The sequence below is a fragment of the Meles meles genome, chromosome 1 (assembly GCF_922984935.1).
Source record: "Meles meles chromosome 1, mMelMel3.1 paternal haplotype, whole genome shotgun sequence".
Classification (NCBI taxonomy): Eukaryota; Metazoa; Chordata; class Mammalia; order Carnivora; family Mustelidae; genus Meles; species Meles meles.
Window position 1 is genome coordinate 37660858 of NC_060066.1, and position 13806 is coordinate 37674663.

General features: G+C 40.0%; 1 protein-coding gene across 1 annotated transcript in view; it reads right to left on the bottom strand.

Annotated features, from left to right (window-relative positions):
- VPS13B (vacuolar protein sorting 13 homolog B) overlaps window positions 1–13806 on the bottom strand; it is an 811037-nt gene that overhangs the window by 54735 nt on the left and 742496 nt on the right. Inside the window, exons 44-45 of the mRNA XM_045996973.1 lie at window positions 9549–9704; window positions 279–542 (exon numbers count right to left, since the gene is read on the bottom strand). Coding sequence (XP_045852929.1) covers window positions 279–542; window positions 9549–9704 — 420 coding nt within the window. The remainder of the gene's footprint in view (window positions 1–278; window positions 543–9548; window positions 9705–13806) is intronic.

The window sequence follows — 13806 nt, forward strand, 5'->3', positions numbered from 1 at the left end:
CTGAATAAAGAGCAAAAGGAGAAACATTTAATTTTAAAAACTGCTCTACTCGGGCACCTGGGTGGCTCAGTTGGTTGAGTGGCTGCTTTCAGCTCAGGTCATGATCCCGGAGTCCTGGGATCAAGGCCTGCATCCCGCTCCCAGCTCCACAGGGAGTCTGCTTCTCCCTCTGACCTTCTCCTCTCTCATGCGCTCTCTCACTGTCTCTCTCTCAAATAAATAAATCTTAAAAAAAACCCACAAAACTGCTCCATTCCAGATTGCCGTACATCTTGTACCTGAATGACAATGCTATACTCAGGGGACTTGGATTCCAAGCACACGTCTCTTGACCAGTCTTCGTCTCCTTCGGCCTTCACACACAACTCCGTCAGTTCACTGTTTTCCAGTATGTATGAAGGCAATTTCTGTTTGGCTGTGAGGCAGTCGAAATGTTCTCGAATGACAGCTTGTCCGTCTTGATCGATGTAATGCTGAACGACTTTCAGTTCTATGCTTTGAGACAAATAACTGCAGATGATCTGTCTTCCACAGATGATAATCTAAAACGTGATAAACACACACATAAAGTTTCACCCGTTCGGATTTCCTGAACTGGTGACACGTTCACTGTTATTACCTGTGTTGGTTTTGAAGGAAAGAACGTGAAGCCATGAGCTTGTTTAGAGCATACAGGAAGAAAGGCTTGGGAGCAGAAAGGGATTTTGCTTTGGTCATACTAGGTTTACCGCACTCAAAGGACAGGCACAGGCGGGGCCTGCAGCAGCCAGCTGGAAATGCTGGGTGTGTGCCTGAGCGAGCGGTGGGGCTGGAGACAGTCAACCCATGGAATGAAAGCCTTGCAAATGCACACAGGCAGAAAAAAGCTGACCTGGAAAAGAGGTACAGGCTTACACCAGCAATTGACCAATAGCCTAGGGTCAGATTCAGGGGCAAAGAGCCAGGGAAGGGGCCCGAGAAGAAGAGGCAAAGGACTGTGGCGGTAAACCAGGGGAAGCTGAAGCCCCGAGAAAAGACCCACCAGGAAGGGGTAGTCAGTGATGCCACATGATGTGGCAGTCACCAAGGATGGGGACCGAGCCCAAGGCTTCAGCTCTGGTGGCTGAGAGGCCAACTGGCGATTTATGTTTCCAAGGCTGGTTTCCAAGGGTTTCTTGCAGTCTTACACAATAAGAGATCACTTTATAAATTGATAATAGAAACAACTCTTAAGTCAGATGCCTAATTATAGTTTATTTTATTTAGGTTTTCCCCCAGAGTAGAAGCATGTGGCTTTGTAAAACACACATAATGATCCAAAGATTCATGGATCACCCTATTTTTCCTCCAGCTGAGAGTACAGTTCACAGTAGGCATTAAGAAATGTTTCTTAAATTGGTTGAAATTAAAAAGATAATGCAAAACTTTATTCCCATGCAGTGAGTCCTACTGTAATACAAATATTCACCATGACTGGAAAATATAGGACTTTCACGTACTGGATATTCTTATTTGTAATTTTTTTTCTAGATTATATGAATAGTAATCATTCATATGCACACCAATATATATGTGGTTTCCCAAGCATGTAATGGTTAATTTTATGTGTCGACTTGGATGGGCCACGAGATACTTGGCCAAGCATTTTTCTGGGTGTGTCTGTGAAGATGCTTTTGGATGAGGTTAACGTCTGAATTGGTAAACTGAGTAAAGAGTGCCCTCCCTACTGTGGGTGGGGCTCACCCTGTCAGCTGAAACCTTACTAGAACAAAGAGCCTGTGTAAGAGGGACTCCTCCTGCCTCACTGAACCGAGACATTGGTCTTTCCTGGCCTTTGGACCTGCGCTAAAAAATATCAGCTCTTCTTGGGTCTTTAGTCTGCTGGCTTTCAGGCGGGAACTACACGTCAGCTCTGCTGGGTTTTGGCTTCCACAGCCATGTGAGCCAATTGAAAAGAAATCTCTTCCTCTCTTTCTCTGCATACACATGTATGTGCATACACATGTATGTACATACACACGAATCTGTATGAATATATGCGCACATCCTATTACAAGGGATTTTTACACATTAACGCTCTCACTCTCACAGTAACCATATAAAATAGGTGTTACTAGGACTTGTCATCTTAACAAAGAGAATGATGTCGGATGACTTGCACGGTGTTACCCAGACTCTCTGGTCCAGAGTCTGATAGTCACTCTGAAGGTCTGTCTTTCATAAAATTAACACCTATGAATTAAGAAAGCCTAGAAACTATAAAAAAGAGAATGAAGGCTGCCCATCATAATGTAAATGTGACAGATGTCACTGGTTCCATTCCAAAGAGGTGGTCCCTCCTTCTCCCTGGTTATTAATAACCCTGATTCGGTTTAGGTCTCAAAAGGAGCAAAGTACTCGGGAAGGTGGACACCTCCATGGCCTCCATGGTCTGTGTCACAGCTGGCACAAACTGATCCTTGTAATTCCATTCTCCTTTTGCCAGTGATTACTTTAGGGGTGAACACGGGGCGCTGTTTGGCTAATAATATGAGAAGGAAAGACTGCTAAAAGGCTCTGGGAAAGATTTTACTCCTTGATAAGGGAGAGAATATGAGAAGAGAAAGCCCGCTTCTTGTCTGCCACAGAAGAAGTTGTGAGAGGATATATGTATGTACATACAGCTTCTGTAGCCATCTTGAGACAAAAAAAGGCAAATCCAAGAGGATAGCAGAGAAGTAGATACAGCCCTGAGTGGCTTAACTAACCAACACCTAACCTGCCTTCCTCATTCTTATTATATGAGAATATAAATATAAAATAGGAACAATAATAGTATCTGCCTCACTAGCTTACTATGAAGATTAACTGAAAATACACTAATGGATACATTTTCATATGTGATTAAGAGTATTTTACATCTAAACTATTATTTATACAAATACATATGATTATTTATGAATGAACTATTATTTAGTTCATTATAAAGAAATCTATGTTGATAGACCAAAAATTAAATGTTATTGTTGTTTCATTAGTTGAACACTAAAGTTTAGCATTTTCTTAAACATTTATTTTCCAACTATCTATTCCTTTGACTTTTCTTTAGAAGGAATACATCTGTTAAAACCAAGCCGTGCTTAACTGTACATTACTTGTAGGCACTCTGGCTGTTATAATCTTTTAAAACAATGTTTTCTCAATAACAAACACAAAAGTCAACTGAACCATGAGTCCTGAGTTAGCAAGCAAGCTTTTCTTCAGCATATGCTAGGGGTTACTAGGTACTCATGGTTACGTCTTATGAGGCCTTACCATCGTCTAACTTTTAAATAAACACGTGAAAGCTCTGAGGCAGTATTTAATTCTGTTCTCCCTCTTGATGTGCCCAGGCCTGGCAATGTATGCACACTGCTCTTGCTTTAGAACCTTTGGGCCCCATGAGATTTAGGAGAGAATTTTGCTGTCTCTCACAGAAACCACAGAATCTCTGCAACCATCTGGGACTCACTTTGTCTAAAGACAAAGATCCTCTTGGTGGGTTTTTATAGTTTCATTTTCAACTATAAAGCCTGTTCAATAGGCTTTCAAATATGATAAAAAAAAAACCCTTAAAAGTGGCCAGGGAGAGAGGGCTACTTAGATGAAGGAAAATCCAAAATGGCTCCTCTTTGGAATGGTGTTCTTCAGAGCTGCTCCCACACAGGGTTCAGTGAGAGCCATGTCTGCTTTTCTTCAAAGTGGCAACACTTACAATGCCTTTATTTTGAAAATTATGGTTAGAATTTCAAGATTAATTTATCAGTTGAAGACAGCTACTTAATTTTTTTTAATGTAGGGTTTCTCTTTAATACACATTTCCAGGTTTCACACTAATTCTCCTCTTTCCCCAAAGCCACAAAGATGTGCATTGAAGATTTCCACATATGATTTTACTTAGCAGGTTTCAGAACTCTTATTAGATCAGTGCCAAGAAGAATAGTGATATTAAAGAATAACTCCAGAGCACCAGATGCACTGGAAAATGATATCTTAGCCCTGATTAAAAGTGTATGTATAAAGATACAATATATATACTTACATACATATGTACATTTACGTTTTTAGAACGGTAAGGCTTTTCTCAACGAAGTCACTGTGCGCACATGGGTAGCTATGTTATGTACAAAGTTCCTGAGAAATTTTGTATGTGGTCAATTATCATTCAATTGGAGAAATGGCAGTGGTATAAGAAAGGCTGGGTACAGACAACCAAACCTCATTGTTCAGGAGTGCATCAGCCAATTCTCCATTATCCGGGGGCGTGTTAATGCAGTTATGGTCCATCAGCGAGCTGCACACACTCACCTCCCAAAATCTTTGAAATTAGGCAGCTGTGGTTTATTGCAAATTTCCCGGCCCAGGTGGGGTAGAAGGAAAGAAGCCAAGATGTTAGAGAGGCAGAAATGCACGAAGCTCTTCTGAAACCTTGATTCCTATCTTCCTTCCCAACCTGGCTAATTGAGGAAATCCTGTGTCTCTGATGTACTTTAACTGGAGCTAACCTGAATTTTAGTTAATCTACACTGACAATAAAAAATTAAACCCAACTGAAAGACTAGAAAGGGTTTTCACAACAATGTAGCAGTTGTTTTTGAAGTTGGTGGCCTGCTGAACCTTTCAGCATTACCTGCGTTCAGTACCAACCATTTTACATTTTGCTTCTTCCTCGGTTAAAATGAATTGCTGTTTCTGTGTTCCACTTCTCACTATTCTGCTGAGTGACTAAAATGGCCCTCATTTAGAGCCCAATCTCATTTGGCTATGACAATAAGTGCTAAAACTCAAAGTGTAAATTGTGTGTATGTTTGTGTGTGTGTATGTCTTCCATGACAGAGGGATGGAAATGGACTTTGCCAGTAAGATGGCACTTCTTTCAGAAAAGTAAGTAAGTAAATGCAATGGGAGGGTGGCTTATGCTTCCATTATGGATTTCCGAAAGGTCCTTTCCTGCCTGGCTACATTCTACATTAAAAAAAAAAAAAAAGATAATTTATTATAAGATAGAAGCAGAGAAAAGTGTGAGAGGGAGTCCCTACAAAAATAATTACTAAACATCCAATGGCATGAATAACATTTGGAAATCCTGAAATGTGATTTGTCACCAGATGCCTTAAAATCTGTCGATTTGACATTGACAGAGAGAATGATTAAAAGGATTCCTTAAACTTCAAATGCATGGGAAATTTTTGTGAGTCTGATTTGAACCCCTCCTTATACTAAGATTTTTAAGAAATGCTAATAGTCTGAAAAACTCAGAGAGTCAGTGTATTGGTTGGGACAAATACATATATTTAGTAATTTCAAGGATTAATGTTGCCCTAACAAGTATCTGGTGACACAAAACAATGAATTTTGGTTAAAGAATAAAGTATATCTTTTTAGTCTGGGAAGATGTATCAACTACCACAAAAACATTCACATCCTTTGCTCAGGTAATTAAATTTTATAGCAAATAATTTTGAGGACAGGTCCAGACATTCTGACATACATATGTATACACACAGATATTTATTTAAGGATTTATTATGGCAACCAATTGGAAATTATCTAAAGGAGCAGCAACAAGGGGATATCTAAATGGGTCTCAACATACCATGTGGCAAATTATGCAACCATTAAAAAGATAGTTCAGCTCTGTAGAATAACACGAGAACATAAGCATCATATAATGTTAAGTGAAAAAACAGGTTGAAAAACTAATTATAACCAGATCTCAAGTTGGTTAAAAAAAATCTGCATAGAAAAAAAGTAGAAAAAGATACACTGAAGTAGTAACAGTATTTATCTTTGGGTGGCAGAAACATGGGTACTTTTCTTTTCTACTTAAGACTTTCCTGTGTTGGGCGCCTGGGTGGCTCAGTGGGTTAAGCCGCTGCCTTCGGCTCAGGTCATGATCTCAGGGTCCTGGGATCGAGTCCCACATCGGGCTCTCTGCTCAGCGGCGAGCCTGCTTCCCTCTCTCTCTCTGCCTGCCTCTCTGTCTACTTGTGATCTCTCTCTGTCAAATAAATAAATAAAATCTTAAAAAAAAAAAAAAAGACTTTCCTGTGTTTTCAAGAAATATTTTAAAATAGTTAACACAAAAATAACAACAATGAACTAATATTTGCTGGGTGCTTTATTTTGCAAAAGGAATATGATGTACAGAAAGATTAAGAAATTTGCCTGAGGGGCGCCTGGGTGGCTCAGTGGGTTAAGCCGCTGCCTTCGGCTCAGGTCATGATCTCAGGGTCCTGGGATCGAGTCCCGCATCGGGCTCTCTGCTCGGCGGCGAGCCTGCTTCCCTCTCTCTCTGCCTGCCTCTCTGTCTACTTGTGATCTCTCTCTGTCAAATAAATAAATAAAATCTAAAAAAAAAAAAAAAATTAAAAAAAAAAAAAAAGAAATTTGCCTGAGATATTGGGTAATAGATATTAGGGCTGGGAAATCTCTTCTAGTCAGGGGGAAGAAAAGGTAAGTAACATTTTGTGAGAATTTTTAAAAAAGGTACTTTCCATGGCCAACTTTTCTGACTTATGATCTACTGTTGCAATGTGTAGTATTGCCTTAGGAACACAGTATATATTAATTTATCCCTAAAATTTAATATTATTCCTTGAGGATATATAATATCTATGCAAGAAGGAGGCTCTATCATTTTTGTCTTTTTTTGAAAGATTTTATTTATTTATTTGACAGACAGGGATCACAAGTAGGCAGATAGACAGGTAGAGAGAGAGGAGGAAGCAGGCTCCCTGCAGAGCAGAGAGCCGATGCGGGGCTTGATCCCAGGACCCTGGGACCATGACCTGAGCTGAAGGCAGAAGCCTTAAGCCATTGAGCCACCCAGGTGCCCTTGGTTTTTTTGTTTGTTTGTTTGTTTTGTTTTTTAAGATTTTATTTATTTAGTTGAGAGAAGGAGAGAGAGAGTTTGAGAACGCGAGTGGGAGGAGGGGCAGAGCAAGAAGGAGAGGGAAGGCAGATTCCTCGCTGAGTGTGGAGCCAGAGGCAGGGCTCCATCCCAGAACCCTAAAATCATGACCTGAGCCAAAGTCAGATGCTTAACTGACTGAGCCCCCCAGGCGCCCCAGAAGAAGGCACTATTGGCGTTAAGATAACAAAGTCTAACCAATGTTATGGATTCCTGGGACTATTTCATTCTTGTAACTATAGTTTGAGTTATGACAGTAGGCCAGGTGCTACTTTTAAGCACTTTATATATACAAACTCATTTAATTCTCACACTAACTTTATGACAAAGGTACTATTACTATCCTCATTTCACAGGTCAGGAAATTGATTCACAAAGAGGTTAACTAACCTGAAGATCACATAGCTAGCGAGGGAATACACAGCCAGAGTGGCTATGATCTTAACCACCAATGATATTCTGTGGAAAATTATTTCTCCATGGAGTGACCCTGCCATTCCATTAATCGGTAACTGTTCTAGCAACCATATGCAAAAGAGCTGAATGAATTGGGAAAGTTCAGACCAGAGCCATGGTGGTCAAAGTGTGTTCCCCTGGACCAGTGGCATCAGTAACACCTGAGAATTTATTAGAAATATAAATTGGCACATCACACCCAAGACCTACTGAATCTGGAGCTCTGAGGGTGGGACCCAGCAATCTATGTTTTAATAAGCCTTCTAGGTGATTCAGACATACATGCAAGTTTGAGAACCACTGGCCTAAAGGAAGCTAAAGGGAAACATCTTGGCTTCCCTTGGGTTTTTGAAGGGCTGTAATTCAGAGGAGAGATAACTTAGTCCTCACCATAAGCTATTGCGTACATCTCCCAAGTTCTGAAGAGTGGTAAAAGCTGGCTGAACGGTGAGAGATTTGGCCTCAAAATCAGGAAAGAGCTTCCTTTAGAGATGGAAGTAATCAGTTATGGGAAGGGCTGCTGTGTGAGGAAATGAGCCTCTTATCATTGGGAATATTCAGACAGATGCTGAATGACCATTTCTCAGGAATGCTGGTGAATGGGAAGGTGGATAAGGCATTCTTCAAAGACCATGAGTGACAGAATCAGAACACCAGAATGTATTAATTGGGCAGATATTTACTGAGAGCATATCCAAGTACGACAGTTCTGAGGGCAGATGAAAGTCAGTGACACATGTTGTTCTTAGGACTCTGTACCTCAAAGCTCATGCTCAGTTAGGCTGGTTCCATCATGGGTCCCCATAAGACCCATATGTCCCATATTCCTATCTTTATATTACGCTGTCCACCTGGAATGTCCTCTCTTAATCCAAATTCTGTTTTCCAAAGCCCAATTCAAGTCATATCTTCCTAGTGAAACCTCTAAATTCCCTTCATACTTACTGTCAGTTGTGCGACACACACACGGTGCCCGACACACAGTTGGGTTTATATAAATTTGCAGCTTAAGAGCAAAGATTGTGTCACATAGTTAGTGTCTTTCATCTCACTCTGTTTTACTATAGGCAATCCATAATTACTTGAGGAATAGTCAATTCATTGCGAAGATTCCTCTGCTCTATTCTTTTCACTTCTGTTGCCCACAATAATGAGAACATGAAGTCCAGCTTCCCGATTAGGTGGAGATCAAGAACGTATATGGCACAGGTCCTACTGTTCCCCTCACCACTTGCTTCCTGTCTGCCCCTGGCACACAGCAATGGACCAGCCCATGTTGCTTGATAAGAAAAGCCCCCCTTTTCCTCTCCCAGGGACTGAGGGCTGTTTCTATCATGTCCTTAGTGCACATAAGCTCTGGGTAGACTTAGAGTCCAGATGCAGATGTTTATGTTAAAACTCTTACGACAAATCCAGTTATGATGTGTGCAGTGAAGCCAGTTTTCAGGTTTTAATACTTCCTTTTTTCCTTTCTACTCTTGTCATATGCACCATGCTTGAAAAACATCTTCTAAAAACCACATTTTCACATCTTAAGAACACAAAAAAAGTGTCAGATACTTTTTCCCTTTTGCAGTCTTAGAACTTCAAAAACAGCCAAAAGGAAGTTTTATAAAATACGTAAAAATATGTGCTGAGAGCTGAGGTTTTATATGCCAAGAGTTAGACCGTAGTGAATTTTTACTGCAGTTAAGATTAACTCCTAGGAAAAGAAAGCTTGCTGGAGACCCAGGCCCACTCTGTCATAGGAGGCATCACATCACTTTCTGGAAGATTATTCTGGTATGTCTGAGAACCAACTCCTGGTTATCCGCTGTTGGATTATCCAGAGTCCCCAACACCCGGTGCTTCTTTTCTTCCTTAATAAAGGCCTTTTGGCTATTTCACAGCTCATTAGCACCTCCACCAGAAGGTAGGTGATGACAGGGAGAAGAGGTGAAACTAAAATCAGTAAATTTTACTGCTCGTTAGCAGCTCTTGTAAAAGATGTGGGACAAAAGGGTTTGAAGCCATCACCATCCTCAGGATCATCAACAAGCACATACGAAGTGGGAGTAAAAATACTTAGGTTTATCACTCTGGGTTTTTAAATTATGAATTATTTTCATTTCTTTAAGTTTCGCTTCCATTAATTGCGTCGAAGAATTAAGAGCTGTCTGGGTCACGAACACAAGGAACTCACCTGTTTTTGCACTCCACTGAGCTGCCGAACCTTGATGACGAGGGAAGCAGTCCGACCCTTGTACTGAATAGTTCTAATAAACGTTCCTGCGTGGTCCACACTGAAGGGCTCTGACCAGCGCCAATTGCCCCAACCTTCAATACAGATGTGTAACAGCTGGAGAGAAAAACAATAATCGTCACGATGCCAAAAGTGCCAACAAAAATCTAGTCCTAAAATGAAAGTCTCATTGCTGGAAAACCTTCCTATTTGTAATATTTAGCATCTGTTTTCTTTCTAACCTGCATTATTCATCCACTTCCAGCTTATTCAAACAGGCTAAGAATAGCAAATATGCCACAGAGAGTCAATGTGGTTTTCCAGATCACATTTTAAACCTTCTTAAAAATAATTGTCCTATCAAATGGTAAAAGGCCTGTTGAACATTTGAGAAAAGCCCATTTCATTCATCTGGAGGACAAGAAGGCCGAAATGTGAGATCAAAGAACATGGGTCTTGGCTGATAGTTTATTCCCTCTTATGGCTAGACAGTAATTAAAGTAAAATTTCATTTGTGGCATTATTTTTGACCCTAAATTGCCATTCCTTACTTATTCTTTTGATAAAGAACAAAACAGCAATTCGAGGATAGAGTTCATTCAATATACTCTCTTTATGAGATCACATATATCATATGAGAACTACCTTCAACATTTTGAATGTATGAAAAAACATCTTTGTTCTACTTTTTGCTAGCCATGTATTTATTGTAGCGCTTACCAATCGAGTCTCCTGATTCACATTCATATTTGTTCACACATTATTGCCAATTGTAATATTTAGATTTCTTCTATGATCATCAAATATCTTCTATTTCTAGTCCTACCTACTAAATGCAGTGAAGAAAATCAGTTTAACTGAACAAGTATTCCAAAACAACATAATAATTTCTGTTTCTTTAGGATACATGTTTAAATGAAAATAAACAGTGTTCTATACAATTACTAAGAATAAGAAATAAAACTGACATTTTAGGAAAAACATTTGTATAATATACAAACTATTTCCTTCACATCGTATGTAATTTTTTAAAAGAACGGAACCAAAGGCTGATCGTATGAAACATTTTCCCAATTAGCAGAATGAATAAAACTATAAAAACATTGTATAAGAGCTATCATAATGGGTCCTTAAAATAAATACATTAAGAATTTACATTGGAATTGTCATAATAATAAAAGTCTTTTGACAGAAAGATTATTTTTCTGCTTTAGCATTAGAAGGAGACTTTAGAAAGTACCTAAATTAAAACATTTCCCAAGGTCACTAGTTATCACAATATGATTTTGGTGGAAGGTTAAGGCAGGGCTTCTTGTTTGTTTTAAAACACCTTAATAAAGTGTTTTTTTCAAAACCTCCTAACTCATCTGCCTGCTTTTCATATGGCCCCACTCCAGTTCTTCCTCCATGCAACTTCCAGTGACCCTGGGAAATCAAAAAGCTACCATTCAGATGACTTCTAGAAAAGAAAGGTAACAAGGGAAAGAAAGAAAGCAAGCAAGAAAGAAAGCAAGCAAGAAAGAAAGAGAATGGGAGGGAGGGAAAGAAAGGGAAAAAAGAAAAAAATCCTAGACAGCAAATACCTTTAGGGAAAATTTGGTCTTATATACACTCTACAACATAAAAGTACCAGAGTTATCTTTGATCTTTAAATATTAGTTACAGAGAAAAAAAAGAAAAACAATAATGGTGTTTGGAACCATTTCAGTTTTTTGTAGCAGCAACTGGGAATAAAGCTCAGGGCACACACAAAACTAAAAGAAACAAGAAAGTTGTTTTCTTTGGAGAGACTAGTAGCTGGAAATGACAGAAAAATAATGAGGCAAGGTACTTAAGGTCAAGCTCAGCTATATTTTTCCTGAAAATTCCACAGCTTCTAAAGGTTTAATGTATTCAACGTAATTGGAATTGAGGAGTGTTCGCATTTGCATATGAGCTCAATTTTAGGTAGCGGCTCCCTCTGTGTACACAGCTTCAACCGACTGAATGTCACCAAGGAGTATGTTGTTGGGTTTCGCTTGGCACCTATGTGTTCTCAAAATGTTGGCGTAGGTATTTTCTTTGAATTATGAAAATCCAGATTTGTCTGGATTTAGTTCACACAGAAAAGTTAGGTGGGAGAAAAACATCACACTTCTCTCCACATCCATCACTGGTACAATATTTGTAATGTTTGGTCGACTGTTCAAAGCATCTAAATAGCTATTAGACATATATCATTTATTAGGGAAGGAACTGCATTCCTAAGAGAGAGAACCTACAGAAAGGACTTGAGAAGGCCCAACCCTACTTGGGTCATCCTTCCCATGGTGTGTCCACTTCAGGCACTAGACAGCAGTGTGGACACTCATGGACCTCCATTGAGTGGGGGAGTTCTGTTCTGTTGAACCAAATGACTACATTTCTTTCTTTCTTTCTTTCTTTTTTTTTTGAAGATTTTATTCATTTATTTGCCAGAGTAGGCATAGAGGCAGGCAGAGAGAGAGAGAGAGAGAAGGGTAAGCAGGCTCCCCGCTGAGCAGAGAGCCCAATGTGGGGCTTGATCCCAGGACCCTGGGATCATGACTGGAGGCGAAGGCAGAGCCTTTAAACTGCTGAGCCACCCGGGCTCCTCAAATGACTACATTTCATGGCTCCAGGTACTGAATGGTCTCCATTTAAAAACAAATACTCATAGATTTACTTTTCTTTCTATACTGAGGGGACTATAAATTCAGGCATAAGAAGGTGAAATTCGTGTTAGACTACTTGATCCTAATGGGATTTCTTTCTATCATTCCTCTGATACATCTTCTTACTCAGATACTATAAGAAAGCTGATATGCTAGCCGAGATGGAGGAAGGAAGGAGGAAGAACCATGTCTTCTGTCCTGCAAAGAGCTTACCATCTTACGGGGGAAAATAAAGCATGCACAATAAAACAAGAGGCATTTGGAGAGATGCAACAGGTACAGGAGTCTAGAGAAAGGACAGCTTGTTCCAGGCTGGTGGGATTAGGAGAGCTTCAGGAAGCAGTTGGGGCTCAGAGTTACCACAGGGTTTCGACTGGCAAAGATGGCGGGTCCTTTCTGGGCCTAAGGGACAATGTGAGATGTGAAAGCCAGAGGTATGCTTGGGGGCAAGGTTAACAGTCTGGAATGGCTGGAGAAAAGGGAACATGAAAAACGGGAGTCAGGGATAAGTTCAAACAGGGAGAACTAGATTGCGGCCAGCACTGATTTACTAAGTGAGGAATTTGTGCTTTATTGAAGAATTAGCAGGTGGCCACGGAAGTCTTCTGTATAGAGGATCGATCTGTTGAAAGGAGATTAAGAGTGGAGTGTAGAAGGAGGAGGGCAACTGTGATAGTCAGGAGGAGAGGCAAGATGGGTCAGAAACTTGCAAACAGGGGAGAGATGAAGCAATGGCCTTAGGCCCCACACAGCTATCCTTTGTTGCCTGGAGCCCATGGTATTTTTACATTCTCTTATCAACTTGGAAACTTTCTTTCCCCTCTTCCCTATTAAGTTTCCCTTACTGACTCACTTCCTCTACCATCTTTTCTATTCAGGCTTTTCATTCTTTTTGGCCTACTTAGCTAGTGCTAATACTTTCCATTGGGGGGAAAAAGCCAAAATAGGAACTACTCTTGTTTGAACTTCTCAGTGGGAACTGAAACTAAGCAATAAGGCAGGTTGTACGGTGGCCACACTTGTTGGAAGGTCCCAGCGGGCTACATTTTCCTTTTTTCCAGCAGCCCCACAACCCCCCGGGGCAGCCAGACTAAATTCACAGTTTTTCCACTGAAGATCTCAAATGGGAGCATATGCAGCTCTCTGCTCATTTTTTAAAATACAAAATAAAAGTTAAAACTGAATTACTGATCAGAGGCCTGGGGTCAGCTCTCAAGACCACCCACCGTCACCTCCAAAGGGAGAATTTCTGATTCAGTTACAGAGGAAAGAAAAATGAGACGACATCTAGGAAAACAGGGTGCACCAAGGAACAGAAAGAAAAGAGGATGGCTATATTTTTAAAATTATATCCTAAACATAAGTGAAGGTACCAGATACTTGTCTGTGAACTATTCATTTTAAAACTGTCAAGATGATTACTACCCAAATAATCACAATCACAAATCACAAATCATAATCACAAATAAAAATCTGTCTTCAGGTTCACTTATTTCTTTGCATTTTATAATTTACTGCACAGTAATATGCAATGTTCCTTTTTTTTT